The sequence below is a fragment of the Pituophis catenifer genome, unplaced genomic scaffold (assembly GCF_029215685.1).
Source record: "Pituophis catenifer annectens isolate HBS135680 unplaced genomic scaffold, rPitCat1.0.hap2 SCAF_13, whole genome shotgun sequence".
NCBI classification, from domain to species: domain Eukaryota; kingdom Metazoa; phylum Chordata; class Lepidosauria; order Squamata; family Colubridae; genus Pituophis; species Pituophis catenifer.
The window spans coordinates 24,444,774-24,460,364 of NW_027256893.1; the positions used below are offsets into that span (position 1 = coordinate 24,444,774).

Here is a 15,591-nt window from a genome sequence, read left to right on the forward strand (position 1 = left end):
AGGCGGCAGCGCGCCAATCCGCGCCCGCCGCCCCGCTACGGCCCGCCTCCCGCGCGGGCGCCCGCCAATCGCAGCCCGCCTCTCCCTCCTCCTCCTCCTCCTCCTCCTCCTCCTCCTTCTCCTCAGGAGGGCCATGAGCTGGGGGGGGGAGGAGGAGAGGAGGGAGGGTTCTTGCAGACGTTTCGCGGCCCGACTAGGGAATCTCATCAGGGATAGAGGAGGAGGAGCTCGGTGGTTTTCTTGCAGGTGTTTCGTGACCCAGCTAGGGAGATTGCAGAGAAGAAGAGGAGGAGGAGGAGCAAACTGCAAACTTGATAGCACTGATAATGTTCCCTAGTTGGGTCATGAAATGTCTGCATGGAAACCAGCAAACTCAAGAGAGCATCAAAGACCCCCACAATCCTCCTCCTCCTCCTCTCTACAAACTGATCACACTGATAATGTTCCCTAGTTGGGTCATGAAACGTCCGCAAGAAAACCAGCAAGCTCAGAGAGCACCAAGGGCCCAACAGTCCTCCTCCTCTTCCTCTTCCTCTTCCCCCAACCCTGCTCCCTTGTAACGCTGATGATGTTCCCTAGTTGGGTCATAAAACGTCTGCAAGAAAACCAGCAAGCTCAGAGAGCACCAAGGGCCCAACAGTCCTTCTCCTCCTCCTCCCCTGCCCTCTAGCAAACTCCACTCCCTTCTAGCACTGATTATTTATTTATTTATTTATTTATTTATTTATTTATTTATTCAATTTGTATACCGCCCCTCTCCGAAGACTCAGGGCGGCTCACAATGCAATGTGATGCACACTAATGTTATGTAGTTGGGTCATAAAACGTCTGCAAGAAAACCAGCCAGCTCAGAGAGCATCAATAGACCGCACAATCCTCCTCCTCCTCCTCTCTGCAAACTGAGCACACTGATAATGTTCCCTAGTTGGGTCATGAAATGTCCGCAAGAAAACCAGCAAGCTCAGAGAGCACCAAGGGCCCGACAGTCCTCCTCCTCTTCCTCTTCCTCCTCCCCCAACCCTGCTCCCTTGTAACGCGGATGATGTTATCTAGTTGGGTCGTAAAACGTCCGCAAGAAAACCAGCAAGTGTTATCAGTTTGCAGTTTGCTCCTCCTCCTCCTCCTCCTCTCTGCAATGTGATGTTCCCTAGTTGGGTCGAGAAAACCCCCGAGCTCAGAGAGCACCAAGGACCCCACAGTCCTCCTCCTCCCACTTCTCCTTCAGCCCTGATGAGATTCCCTAGTTGGGTCAGGAAACGTCTGCAGGAAAAGCACCAAGGAAAGAGCCGCCCTGCCAACCCTGAGCTACAAACATTCTCCTTTATTCCTGTTCTTCTTCGGCCCACTTAGCCGGGTGGCCCCGCCCCACTGCAAGCCCCGCCCCGCCCACCGGGAGCCCCGCCTCCTGGGAAGGGAGCCCCTTTAGGACAGGGGAGGGGCTCATTGCCGCTTTCTCCCCCTCGGGCCGTCCTGCCCACGATGGGGCATCCCGGTGCTGTTTCCCTTGCGGGGCAGAAGGCGGGTCTGTGCCCGACGCAGCCATTCTCCCGCAAAAATTCGTGGGAAGGGTCTTCCCACCCACCCCCATTGCCCACTGGCTTTGCGAGGGGAAGGGAAAAAAATCATTCAGGCGTGCCCCGTGTGAGGCTCGAACTCACGACCTTCAGATTATGAGACTGACGCGCTGCCTACTGCGCCAACGAGGCTCCTGTCGAAAGTCTCGCTCCGGAGTCTCCTTGAGGCCAAGCCTGTCCTTTCCTTTTTTTTTTTTTTTTTGGTGGGGGAGATGGGCTGCGACGGTCCCGGCTCACCCGCATCCCCCGAGCGCTGCTCCATGCGACCCCTTTTCTCCGGGATTCCGAGAAAAAGAGTGCGAGTCAGGTCTGGTCGCTGGAAAGCGACTCGTGGCCGCATGAAATCCTTTGGGAGGGGGAAAAAAAAACCGTTTTCATTCATTTCACCAATGGAACAGGAGTTGCCTTCGGAAGTTGGGGGAGCTTCATCACTGGAAGCTTTCAAGAAGAGACTGGACTGCCCTCTGTCAGAAAGGGTGGAGGGCCTTCTGCTTGGGTGGGGGGGTTGGACTAGATGACCTACAAGGTCCCAACTGTTATTCTATATTTGCCTCCATGCGGCGTATCGGTGCCCAAAGACGTCCCAAGGGCTTGTTTTTAACGTCCCAGAGATTTTGGTTTTATTTTTACCAATATTTTGTATTCTGCATAATCCATATAGTCAATGTGCATTTAAAAATAACTTCCCTGGGACTTGTGTCTTGCACATTTAAAGATAGGCTTATGGTTAATAACCTTCTAGTGTGGCACAGAACTATTGCTAGGTTCAGTAATGGGCTGTGGGTTCAAAACAGGTTGATACTACATGGCTGTATTGTAATGGATTACAAGGAGTTTCAGATGACAGACAGTCCTTGACTTAGAACAGCAATTGAGCCCAACATTTCTGTTGCCAAGTGAAACCTTTGTTTAAGCGAGTTTTGCCCCATTTTACAACCTTTCTTGCCACGGTTGTTAAATGAATCACTGCAGAAGTTAAGTTAGTAACACGGTTGTTAAGTGAATCTGGCTTCCCTCATTGACTTTGTTGCCAGGAAGTCGCAAAAGGTGAGCACCGCAACCGTCATAAATATGAGTCAGTTGCCCAGCATCTGAATTTTGATCACGTGACCATTGGGAAATGATGCTGCAATGGTCATAAGTAGGGAAAACAGGCATAAATCCCTTTTTTCAGTGCTGTTGTAACTTTGAACAGTCACTAAACAAACCGTTGTAAATCAAGGACTCCCTGTACAATACAACTTTTCAGCCGAGAAAGCAATTACAGCAGTCAAATACCTGAACATAAATATAGAATCTGATGCATGTTTAATTAGGAGTAAGTTCTTCTGTCTTTGCCCATATTCAGTGCAGTTCACTTTCTGATTTTCTCTGAAAATGCAACTCCGAGCACTTTTGCTTTGGGATTAAATTCCATTAATTCAGTGGGATTTATTTCTGAGGAAGTCATGTGCATAACGGATGGTTTGTTGATAGGTTGAATCTTGCTTATTTTCCTGCAGATGTTTCATGACCCAAACTAGGTAACATCATCAGCGCTAGCGATGTTAGCACTGACTAGCACTGATGGTGTTAAGCAAGTTCAGAGAGCACCAAAGACCCCTCATGTCAAGCCTGAGTTACAAATGTTCTCTTTTATTAATATACAGGTTGAGTCTCATGACATCACCGCCAAGGCAGGCGGCCAAGGAGCCTTGAGGGAATGACTCATCATTGCTCTGACTCAATGCATTTTAAAAAATCGATCGTCATTAAAGATTCACCAGAGTCTGTCACATTGCTGCCACAAAGAAAGAGCCATTGCTGTCAGATTATAGCATCTGCAATACAGGAGTCTGAATGTTTCAGGTTTAGCCACAATTAAACCCGAGAGATCACAATTAAAACCTTGCTTGCTGTCACCTACACGCTTTGGACTTCAGGGATGGTCCAAAATTTTTGTGGAGGTCAAATGCTTCCTCCTCACTTCTTCCACCCCATCCCATCCCACCGGAAATGTACACCAAACCAGTCAAGTGATTTTAGGATGCAAAGCAGAAAATGCTGCAATCTTTTCTTCCCATCGCTGGGAAATTCAGCCATGGGGAGAGCTGTGGGCTCTCAACCCTCAAAGGTGAAACTTGGTGGAATTTAATGCTACCATCACAGATGCTTTCCATATTCTCTTTGGAAACTCAGTATCTTCTATCCTATATTATACTAACTATCCTTAAAAGCATACTTTCCAATGCTTCACACCTGAATAACCAACGCTCCCAATCAAACCCTCCTAAAAATTCACACCAGTCGATTTCAAACATCTAAAATGTGCCTTTTAGCCCTAATAGATGATGAAGGCGGAGAAAGGAATCGAGTTTATAAAGTGCATTTGATATGTAATCATAGATTATCCAGTAGGGCTCAGGAAAGATTCTAAGGCCCAACAAATCAGTTATTTTGTGGTTTAACGCAACATTTGCTCCAGGCTTCCCAGTTCAAAAGCAGCTAAATTTGACAGAGGTGTGATGCACTGTAGTTTTTATTTATTTATTTATTATTTAAATTTTTATACCGCCGTTCTCCCGAGGGACTCAGGGCGGTGCACAGCCACAATAAAACGTATATCCATAAAATTTAAACAGTTTAAAACATATTAAACAATTTGGCCCTATATTAAAAACTAAAACACCCATTAAAATTCGTTCGCCAGCCCAGCCTGTTGAAACAGTAAAGTCTTAAAGGACACGGCGAAAGGTATGTAGGTCAGTTGTTGGACATAGGCATCCAAAACAATTTATAATCATCTCACGTGTGCGATGTGCCACATACATGACATCATTAGCAGCTCTAATTCTTGCATATGTCTTCATTATTTTGCACACTCACTCACACACTCATGATCATCCTGCCAGGTGAATATGCCCTTAGAAGAAACCTGGTCAAACAGCCTCACTAAAGAGGTGATGCTAAGGAGTGGTCCATTTTATGCAGCATCTCTTTTCTATTCTTCAGATGTGAAGGAAATACGCCAAAAGTCTCTTCAAGTCTCTGTGCCAACAACAGCAGCTTTATGGCTTTCATTATTTGTTGGGTTGTGTACTCTTCCATTGTGAGAGGGACTAGAGACATTCGGGTTCTGTAGCAACCTGCCTCTTGGCAGCTGTCCCATTGCGCCGAAGGGGTTTGAAGGATGGGCTTTGACTCTCTTTGGGAGAGAGAGTCCTGGTATGTTTCCCCCGGGGCCATTCCTTGCAATGAGGATCTGCAAGTCCCGTGGATGATGAAGCGGATGACGAGCCTGTCAGTCGCAAGGATGGAGCATTATGCACCACAGGAAATCCTTGGCTTTTGAGTAACCAGGAATGAAGAGCCTGAACATGGCAGCTGCCCTCGGGATGCCCAGCGGGCAGGCAGATGGGCGCCAGGGCCTCCCACGTGGCCTTTCAGCAGCCAGAAGTGAGAAGCTCTGAATGATGTGCAAAACGAAAAGCAGACGTCAACAAAATACATAACCAAAAAACAGAAGATGCCAAGAAGATGAGGAGCCTGGGGAGTGAATCTCCCAGCATCTGCGGCAGAGCTCCAGGAGGCCAGGCTAGTTGAGGATCAGGATGATGGGCTCTGTAGCCCAGGCCTCTGGAAGGCAGAAAAGGGGAGTGCGTAGAGGGGCACTTCATGCCACTAAGAGCAATGGGAGTTGGACACTAGGATGTTGGAAGTCGCATTTCTAACAGAACCAGCAGCCTGGGAGCTGAGGAGGCTGGAAAGACATCAGGCGTAGCCGGTTCAGCACGATGGGCCTTGTGATCCCTAAAACCTGGCATGTCAGCAGGGCTGGGCCTCCTCCTCCTCCTCCTCCGAGTCGCCATGGTAACCGCGGCGGCCGGGAGGGGAGAAGCTTGTGCCCGACCTGCGCAAGCGCGCTGGCCTCCGTCTCTTCGCCAGGCTCCCCTCCACACGCAGAGCCGGTTGCGCAGGCGCAGCTGAAGCCCAGGAGGACGCCGCGGCCTGCTGCTTCTGCTTCTTCCTGCCTCCCTCCCTGTGACGTCAGATGCCGGGAGGCGGGGCGTCTCGGGTCAGCTGACCGCGGGCGGGCGGGGGGGGCGCAGGAGGAGGAGGCCGGGCGCCGCTGAGGAGGCCGCAGAGACGCCGAGGGGAGCAGCCGCCGCCGCCGCCGCCGCGATGCCCTCGGAGAAGAGCTTCAAGCAGCGACGCACCTTCGGTGGGCCCGGGGACAGGCGGGCTGGGGGGGGGGAGGGGGGCCGCGGAGCCCGTCAGAGGCCTTTCCCCGTCTGGGGCGGCTGCGGCCGATGGGAGTTGGAGTCTCCCCTGAGAAAGGCCGGGGGTGGGGGAGAGGAAGGATTGGGGAGGATTGGGCTTTGTGCGTGGCTCTGCTCCCGCTTTCCTCGGATCCCAGGTCCTTGGCCCCACACAACAGCCCTGCGGAGTAGGCCGGGAGGGAGGGAGGGAGAGAGGGAGGCCTCCCCCCCCCAGAAGATGCCTGGCACCTGGTCTGCCCTCCCCCCCCTCCGGCCAAGAAGGACGGCAGACCCTCCCCCCACGGCCCCTCCTTTTCTCCAGGAAGCCCCCCTCCCCCCAGCGCCTGGCATCTTCTGACCCCCCCCCTTCGCTCCCCCTGAGAATATTAAGGGAGGGCTCCAGCCCCCTCCCCAAGAACGACCCCCTCCCCACCTCAGCCCTCTTGGTGTGGGGCAGATAGCTGAAAGCCCTCCCAATGGCCTGACCCCCCCCCCCGCCCAGCATACCCAGGGATGCCTCTCCATGGGGATCCACCCCCCCCCACCCCCAATTAAACCAAGCCTGGAGCTGGGCGACATGTCAGTGCAAGGCCTGTTTGTGCAGCTTCTTGGCATCCAGATGTAAACAGGTCTGGTGCCCGTCACTTCCGCCCGGGAGGCTGGCATCGTGGGCTAGCTGGCACACACCTTCCCTGGGAGCCTGGAGGGCGGCGGGTTGCAAGTGCCGGTCAAGGTTAGGAGGATGAGTGGGTCAGTTGGGTCGTCTGGGTTATGGGGTGGGGTGGGCAGGGGCTACTGGAGCCTTTTATTTGATCTTTCCTTCCTCTGCAATGGTGGGGTGGGGGTGGAGAATAGTCCTGCAGTAGCCCAGGGAATCATCTGCTTCCTGGGCAATGCCAGGGTTCATGAAGCCAATGCAAATCCTTTCCTGAGGTGTCTAGTCAGAAGGACCTGATGGGCACCTCTGAACGACCCGGTTAGTTGTTGTGGTTGTGGAAAAGTTGAATCACAGGTGATTATTTCACTAATTGCCTGGGTGACTGCAATACTCAGTGGCAGGTGACTTCTGACAGACCAGAGGCAGAAAAGGGGAAGAAAATATTGAGCATTTCCCTCCTCCTCCCAAAAAATAAAAAATGGGTTTAATGATTGGGAGGAAAAAGAAATAATCGACTCTTGCAAGACTTGTGAATTGATTTATTTCCACTGGAGTTTGAAGTTCTGCTGTTAAATGGTATAATCGAGGCTTAAATGTGATTTTCTTTCTTTCTTTCTTTCTTTCTTTCTTTCTTTCTTTCTTTCTTTCTTTCTTTCTTTCTTTCTTTCTTTCTTTCTTTCTTTCTTTCTTTCTCTTTCTCCCTTTCTCGTTTAACTGTGTTTTGAGTGGTTGATTCTGTTTTTGTTCTGCCTAAACTGGTTTTCCTGCTTCTTTGGAAAGGCGGAAGAAGAACTGGCACTTTGTTTTGTTTTTGTGCTGCTGAAAATGAAAGTAAAGGTCACATTTGCTGTTTGTTTTCCTTTAGGAAATGAGTAATGCAAACAGGCCCATATCAAGGTTGGGGGGAGGAACCTCTGGGGCATAGCAGTACAAATAACCATTGGCTACCTTTGTATTTTTTGAAGAGGTTCCTATTATACTTTGTTAAAGTGTATAGTTGATGTTAAACAAGCTTAATTGGTTTCTTTTTGAGGGATAGAACTTGGCAATGACTTTACTTTTTCTCTTTTAGAACAAAGAGTAGAAGATGTCAGACTTATTCGGGAACAGCACCCAACAAAGATACCGGTGAGTTGGCTTCAGACTGGTCTGTCTAATGGTGAGACTCAATTAAAAGTATCGGCACTATTGGAGGGCTAAGGGGTTGACAGTTTCAGTTGATGTAATCATAATTAGTGAAAGATACTTTGCCCTGTGTTGTTTACTTTAAAGAAGGATTGGCATTTGTTTTGCTCCAGAGCTCAATTTCTGATTGCAGCTGGCTTTTCTTTTAATGTGTAACTGACTGGAGAAAGGAAATAGACTGAAATAACAAGGAGAACTGGATTCACAAGCTTCCAATTTATTTTGAGAGAGGAAGATCTAGAGCAGGGGTTCCCAACCTTTTCTATACCCCGGACCCCTTGAATGCTTCTGGTATATTCTCGCACCCCTTACAAAAGTAAATGATTATATGCATATAACTATGCACATGCACTATAATTTTGAAACTTCTAAACCCACATTTTTGCACCCCCTGGAATATCATCTCACACCTCCAGGGGGTACAAGTAACACCCCCACCCCCGGTTGGGAACCCCTGATCTAGAGCAAGAGAATCATTCATTCCTGTCTTTCTCCAATGCAGTTTGAAGCTCCTTTTCGCTAATTCATTAAGGCGTTCTTGATCATATTTCTGTGGACCTTGAGTGAAAACTCAAGATTGCATGCCACAAAGGGACCACAAGTATACTTCTATGGAACTATTGCAAGACAGCAGCAGAAGCATTACTACAAAACAATAAGAAATCCATTCAAATGAATAAAGCTAGTTGTTGAAGTGTCTGGGAAAGAAACGATACCAATGCTGAAAACCGGTAGCCCTTCTCAATAATAACATTCCCAAAGATCTGTTCCCTGTTGTACATCTACAGTAGTTGGGAAGGAAATACAGAAGACTTCCAAAACTTTGAGAGCTTGTGTGGGAAATAAGGAAATAGTGATAAGAGCTGGGCAGGTCAGGCAGAGGCAATAACAGAACAACAGAGTTGGAAGGGGCCGTGGAGGTCTTCTAGTCCAACCCCCTTCTCAGGCAGGAAGCCCTGTACCATTTCAGACAAATGGTTGTCCGATCTCTTCTTAAAAACCTCCAGTGTTCTTGGGCACTGAATCCAAGGCCCAAGAATAGTTCTGTCTACAAGGATTTCTTAAAGACCTTGGAACCCCATCTGCTTTTGTTGACTTCAGACTTTTGCTGCCTGTGTCCCAAGAGGGGCTTGGGGAGACCTTGGGAGTGGGGGGGGGGAGCATTGGAGTTAAGGGTATTCTCTGAATTGATTGCCTCTTTCTGGGTTAAACTGGCCCACATTTCTGTGCTGTAGGGTTGTGTACCTAGCATAGAGGTGGGCCACCTCCCAGAGGCCTCCTAAACTTGTACCCATTTTATCCTGAGCCTGTTCCAGGGAAAGATGCAGTTGCTTTAAAGAGCATCTGGTGGGCTTTGTTAAGAACATTTAAATGGAAGGACCACGGCCAGCAAGGTTAAAATGACAACTTGGAAAGAGAGGAAAGTAAAAAGGGGATTTCCATCCTCCTTGCCAAAGCAGAATGCCTCTGGTCCAGAAACAGGCCCAGAGAGGGTCCGACTGTGCTTGCCTGATATGCTGGCTTAGATGTTTGCGCAATTCTTGGGTAAATCCCATTGCAGGCAGTGTGCAGTTCAGGGAACCAGGAAGTGGCCACTCTTTTTTTTAAGTTCTCCCGCTCACTGGAAAAGATAATATGAAACTCTCATTTTCCAATCATGTTCCCAGCCCCTATCAGAGCAAGGAGCAAACTCCAGAATAGCCTGAATGGCATTGTCAGCATTGTAGACCCCTCCCCCCTTCCTGCCCTTCCCTCTGGATTGTTCAGATCAGTGGCTGATTAGGCTACCCCTCCCCCCATCCCACCCCGGTTAAGGGGGTCTTCCATGTAGAGCAATCTGGCGAGTCTTTTGCCCCTGATCCGTTTGCAATTTCAAGGAAGGAATTCAGGTCAGCTGCATGGAACAGACTCCTGAAAGGCCATTGGATGCAGCTGCTGAGATGGGCCTTGGCAATTTTTAAAATTTACTGACCTCCCTCATAAAAGTACCCTAGCAGAATCTGCCATCTTTGGGAATAGCCTGCTAAATAACATGGTTATTTCACCTGGCTGGTTTGGACTGAAGGGGTTTTAAAGGGGATTTTAATGGTCTTTTTATAATCTTATTGGGTATTTTTAACATTGATTTTGCTTGTTTTTATTGTTGTGAGCCGCCCTGAGTCCTTCGGAGATAGGGCGGCATACAAGTTTAAAGAAAGAAAGAAAGAATGAATGAATGAATGAATGAATGAATGAATGAATAAATAAATAAATAAATAAATAAATAAATAAATAATAAATAAATAAATAAATAAATAAATAAATAAATAACCGAAGAGTGTCTGGAGTTGGATGAGGGAGTAGTTTTCTATCGAATAAAGCAGTAAATAATTAAGGAATCACCGTGCATTTGTTCATTTTTCTTTGTTAACTTATGTAATTTGTTTGTTCATATATGTTGTAATACAGTACTTATAATCCACCCGGGCGGTTTGCAACATCAAACAGGGAAAAAACCAAAACAATAAATAACTAGATGAGAATTAGTACAAGAAAACAAAATCAAGGCCCGGTAGAACTCAAGATAGGTATCATCATCAGCCAAAATTAAAATTAGCCTATTTTAAATTTTTCCTTTTTTCCCCCCAGTGCCAAATGTAGCAGAAAATTATCTAATTCTGCTTCCATTCTAAACACACAGTCCTTTGTATAGAAACTATGAAAACTGTTACTTTACAGAACATTGATCTTTAGTTTGAAGCCCAAATAATCTTTTTTGTTTCCTTTTCTTTCCAAAAAGAACTAACAATGGAACAAGCAGTTGCATCCAGTTCCATTTTTATACCTGTCATATGATCTCTTTAGTCAAAACTACACTGGCCTATCTTAAGTAATGGCAGCAGTTCTGCTTTAAATAGTCTTACATAATCTCTTTCAATGGCACTTTCTGTTTCTCAATGACAAAAACTTAAGTTGTCAAGACATCCTCTCTTTTGCTTAACAAAGAGCCAGGTTACATCAGGCTATAAGGAACAAGCATTGTTCTGTAATAGCATTCAGATTGATTTTGCAGAGGATGTAGAAATTTGTAAAAAAATAATAATATGCAAACGAAGCTGATCTTCCTGCATAGACTTTGTCTGGGAGCCAATCCCATTGAAATGTATAATTCATATTGCGTGGGTGAGCATAGGATTGTACTATGAACATTTGGATGCAGTGCTTGGCTGATCAGTTCCTATAGAAAACAAAAGCTGCTACCTTTCAGGTCGAGAAGCTTTCCTCTGGGGCCATATTTACAAATGGCATCATTTCCTCAGTGGCCTCAATGTCTTTGCAAATGTTGGAATGATGATGAGGAGGAGGAGGATTATCTGTAGTGCTTTTTATTTAAAATATCACTTTTGCTACTTCCATGATTTCTCCTGCAATTACCTCTTTCTTCTCTTGTTTTAAACCTGTCGTGGTAATTCTGGACACACTTCAGCAGTTTTCATTAAAATAAAGGCAATTATGTAGATTCACAAATGTAGGTACACCCTTTGTGTTGTTCAAGGTGTTGGTTTTAAATACTGCTGAGTAGGAATCACAGGTAACGATGTGTACTACCAATTGGCATGGTTTGGAAAAATGTAGTTCCATTTTGTGCCAACCCAGATATAAAATGTGAATTTAAAGTTGCATGTCTATCGCATTCCAACGTTTGCTTCTTTTTTGGCATCTTTTCCAGGTAATTATCGAAAGATATAAAGGAGAAAAGCAGCTTCCCGTTCTGGACAAAACAAAGTTTCTTGTCCCAGATCACGTCAACATGAGTGAGCTTATCAAGATAATCAGGTATTTAACCTGAAATCGTTTGCATGCAGACTCACTTTTTGTGATACCTAAGAAACAGGAGGTTTCCTTCCCTTGGGGCCACCAGATTTTATTGGGACTCTGTTGGCTAAGAACTGTTAAGAATTATTGTTCCACAATATTAGGAAGGTGCTAAGCCCAGGCAAGCTACTACAGTGGATAACTCAGCTAGGATTCCACAAGGCTCAGCTGACTTGTGGCAGAACCCAGATCTTAAACACAGCCTATCCTCCCTTACTCAGGGGTAAAGCTGCAGAGGGACAGGCGCTGTTGGGCTTTGCTGCCTGAAAACTGATTTTAAAAAAGATTTTACTTAGCTCATGGTTGTCCCAAAGGTGCTTTTTCAAAAGGCAACAGGACTTCCTTGGTTTTTTCCTTGAAAACGTTTCGCTTCTCATCCAAGAAGCTTCTTCAGTTCTAACTGAAGAACTGCTCCACATCCATTTACACTCCGATTCAGGTGACTCTTGAGGATACAGACAAACTCCCAAGTGGCCTCAACAACTCTCAGAGAGTTAACACCGACCTTCAGAGTAGACGACTGCAAAGAATATAAATCCTTCCATTTCCCCACCAGAATTGAAGAAGCTTCTTGGATGAGAAGCGAAATGTTTTCAAAGGGAAAAACCAAGAAAGTCCACTCGCCTTTTGGAAAAGCACCTTTGGGACAACCATGAGCTAAATAAAATCTCCATAGACCACTGCTGGTTGGGATTGTGAAGGAGGGATCTATTCCAACCTGAGCAAACGAGGTGGAACCTGGAAATAAATCCCAGGGTCCATTCAATGCATTGATTGCTGGGGTGTGTGTGTGTGTGTGTGTGCGTGTTACGTTTTGTCAGCCCGTTCAAAATCTATGAATGGCCTTTGTGAGCCTGTCTGGCTTTGTCCTGGCAGTGGCAGGTATCCAGTCCCTGGAGGTCCGCTCAAAAGGGAGAGGCAGAGAAATGCCGGGGAAGATCAGCTTATCAGCTTAGTTGAATGATCATTTCTGGATGTGATAAAGAGGAGGAGACTGTCATCCATTTGGGAGTCCCCAAGGCCAGGCCGAGCGCTGGTGTTGGTGGCACCCCTTTCCTGAAGGGCTTCCTTTTCCCTTCCAGACGGCGACTGCAGCTGAATTCCAATCAAGCTTTCTTCTTACTGGTGAACGGACACAGCATGGTGAGCGTCTCCACACCCATTTCGGAGGTGTACGAAAGTGAAAAGGATGAAGACGGATTCTTGTACATGGTGTACGCCTCTCAGGAAACGTTTGGCATGAAATCCTCCATGTAAACACCTTGCCCCTTGGCCTTGTAGCCTAGCCTAGTTTTTACCCTCCCCTTCCCCTCCCCTCCCCTGCCCCTTTGCCCAGGAAAAAGAAAGGGATGTCGCGCCACTGATCTGCTCAGAGTAGTTGTGCTTTGCAGGATGTTCTCAACGTCCTTTCCTTTTTGTTTGTAAATATTTAACAGATGAGTTCCAATACGGACAAGCAGCCCAGCTTTGTAGACTTGCTATACGTTTGCACAGGCATACTTGCTTTTCAAAAGCCTCTGGAATTGGAGCAAGACCATAACATGCATGTTGACAATAATAATAATAATTAAAAAAATAAATAAATGTTGGCGTTACTCGAATCATAGGAACTGGGCTAAATATTAAAGTAGCCAACTGAAATACATCTATGTGATATATCCTGTTAATTTATATTTCAGCTCCTTAAAAGCTGCTTTTCCTTAAAGGTAGGAAAGTCCGCCTCTTCCGGCTTCTTGGTGTTTGGAAAATCAGTGCACGTGGGGAGAGGGTGGGGGAGAGAAGAGAAGGGTTAATTCCCTGGTATTGCTACTTCAGTCAATATCAGCAAAACTCCAGATTGCTAACTGTAACTATATACCAAGCATAGCTTTAGTTTAGGAATTGTGTATTTTAAAAATTAGGTTATGTACTTAACAGTTAAGAATGTTACTCTAATATATTCGTATTCTGTCATGCATCTTTTTTTTTTTTAATCGAATCCGCCCATCTCGCCCTCCAAAAACAGGGCTTCCTTTTATCCTTCAAATGGTGATAACAGATGCAAGACATCAGGTGCAGGCAAAGGCAAGCTTTTTAGCCATTACAATTGTGTCTTTCTGTGCACATCTATGTATCTTCCTCTTTTTACCCGCTGAGTTCTTGAACTGGGACAGGTGGAACCAAGATTGAATCTGCGTTGCATCCGTAACTGAAAACCTTGGTTTCCTTCCGTTTTAATTTCACACTGAACATAATTTCACTTTATTAAAGTCTAGACTGTAACTAAAATGACCAAGAGTGTGTGTGGATTCGATGGCTACAACTTTGTACCTGCTGCAAGTTGACTGAATTTTCATTTTGTTGTTTCCTGTGCAGAAGTATCTCAGATATCCGTCTGGATTCTTCAGAAATGTAAATTTACTGTAGTTTATGTGCAGGTGGGATGGTGTTCTAGAGCAGTGGTCCCCAACCCCCGGTCCGCGGACCGGTGCCGGGCCGTGGAGTACCTGGCACCGGGCCGCGCAGCGGCCGGGGGACATGAACGCTGCAGCGCAAAGGCTCCTGGGCCGTGCGCAAAAGCTCCTGGGCCGTGCGCAAAGGCTCCAGGGAAGAGAGCCCCGCGCAGGTACGCACGTGTGGCCCAAAGCCTCCACCCCTGCGCGCGCTCAGCGGGCCACGGTAAAATTATCAAAGGCTGATTGGTCCGCGGCGATAAAAAGGTTGGGGACCACTGTTCTAGAGAGCTCACTTCCAGCAAGAAATCCTATTAAAATCACAGTCCATTCAAAAGGCTCGGCCTGCTAGCCAGATTGTAGCTTGGGATTCACCTATTCAGGGTTTGGTTTCAAAATTGTCCCTGCGGGACCTCATTGTATACATGTGATGCATTCTGTGCAACTTAGTTCTACATATAGACGGCTCTTTTAAGTATGGAACGGCTGCATCTCGTTGCTTTCTTTTGAAAAGGCGGTGGGTGCTCTGGTTGTAAGGTGGTTTTAAAGAAGCCCATCCAAAAGCTGGCGCCATTGTTCCTGTGTTACGTCATGGGTGACAACTGAATGAATGTGGCTGTGGACTTTTTCAACATTGAAACCTAGTTATGTTATATAGCACGGCACCGGGAAATTGGCGTAGCTGCCTCTGGCCTGGTTGCTTGGAACCAGGCCTGCTCAAATCCTGGGCCACTGTTGCTGCTAACTGGGCTGGGTGGGATTTCTGAGCCACGATTCTAATGCAGCAAGAAAAAATTGGACTCCAAAGGCTGTAAGAAAGGACACGCCTGCTGAGACGATTACGGCAGGGCCCCCACTTCCTGGGCCACGGATTGGTAAAGGTCCGTGGCCTGTTAGGAACAGTGCCACACAACTCGAGATGAGCAGCAGGTGAGCAAAACTGCATGTGTGGGATCTAGGTTAAGCCCTCCTTCTCTCCCCCTCCCCGTCTGTGAAAAAATGGTACTTCACAAAACCAGTCCCTGGTGCCAAAAGGGTTGGGGGAACCTGCTTGATTTATGGCACAGCCCAGGCTGCAGCATGACCTTGCCTTCTCCTGCAGAAAGCAAGCCCAAGTTCAGTGTAGTTTGCCCACAATTCCCACTTCTGAAGATGCCCTCTGCCAGTCTGTTGCTGAAAGCGATTAGCCCGCTCCAAGCCTTATCATCTTTAGCCTCACGGGGAGGGGGGCAAAAAACCCCATCAATGAGGATGACTGGAAAGACACTGCGGTCTTTTATTTGTTTTTCAGTACATTAAATTTACTCGGATAAAAACATTCTAAAAATGTACAATTTTACCTTTAACAAAGTATAATAAAACATAAAAATTCCAATACCAGAATACTTGACATTTACAGTTCAAAATCATATCAGGTAAATATTAAATATTTACAAAACTTTTTGATATTTATATAAAGTTTCGTGCACATTTTGTAATACTAGGAGTAAAAGAAATGGCTCGAAACGGGCAAAAGGCATCCCTTTTGCTCCAAACGGAAAGTTATAACTGGAAAACATGTTAACCTGCCATTGGGGGACATAAATGTTTCCTATTAACAGTTAGAATTCAGTTCACGGAGAGAGGTGTGGATAGTGGTAGCTTTCTGA

The 15,591-nt window shown here is 46.6% G+C and overlaps 1 protein-coding gene and 1 non-coding gene across 2 annotated transcripts; one reads left to right on the forward strand and one right to left on the reverse strand.

The window, feature by feature from the left end:
• Nucleotides 1–1,633: 1,633 nt before the first annotated feature.
• Nucleotides 1,634–1,706, reverse strand: TRNAM-CAU (transfer RNA methionine (anticodon CAU)). Its single transcript has one exon. It is a non-coding gene; the product is annotated as a tRNA-Met (tRNA).
• A 3,951-nt stretch (nt 1,707–5,657) lies between these two features.
• MAP1LC3B (microtubule associated protein 1 light chain 3 beta) lies at nt 5,658–13,781 on the forward strand. The gene is made up of 4 exons (XM_070952962.1): nt 5,658–5,775; nt 7,543–7,598; nt 11,365–11,471; nt 12,593–13,781. The coding sequence occupies exons 1-4, from the start codon at nt 5,736–5,738 to the stop codon at nt 12,765–12,767; spliced, it is 378 nt and encodes a 125-aa protein (XP_070809063.1). The 5' UTR covers nt 5,658–5,735; the 3' UTR covers nt 12,768–13,781.
• The last annotated feature ends 1,810 nt before the right edge of the window (nt 13,782–15,591 follow it).

Excerpts from the sequence above, each read along its gene's own strand:
- MAP1LC3B (XM_070952962.1), top strand. The coding sequence starts at position 5,736 with ATGCCCTCGGAGAAGAGCTTCAAGCAGCGACGCACCTTCG. Across the intron at positions 7,599-11,364 it reads AGCACCCAACAAAGATACCG|GTAATTATCGAAAGATATAA; the intron begins GTGAGTTGGCTT and ends CATCTTTTCCAG. Across the intron at positions 11,472-12,592 it reads GAGCTTATCAAGATAATCAG|ACGGCGACTGCAGCTGAATT; the intron begins GTATTTAACCTG and ends TTTCCCTTCCAG.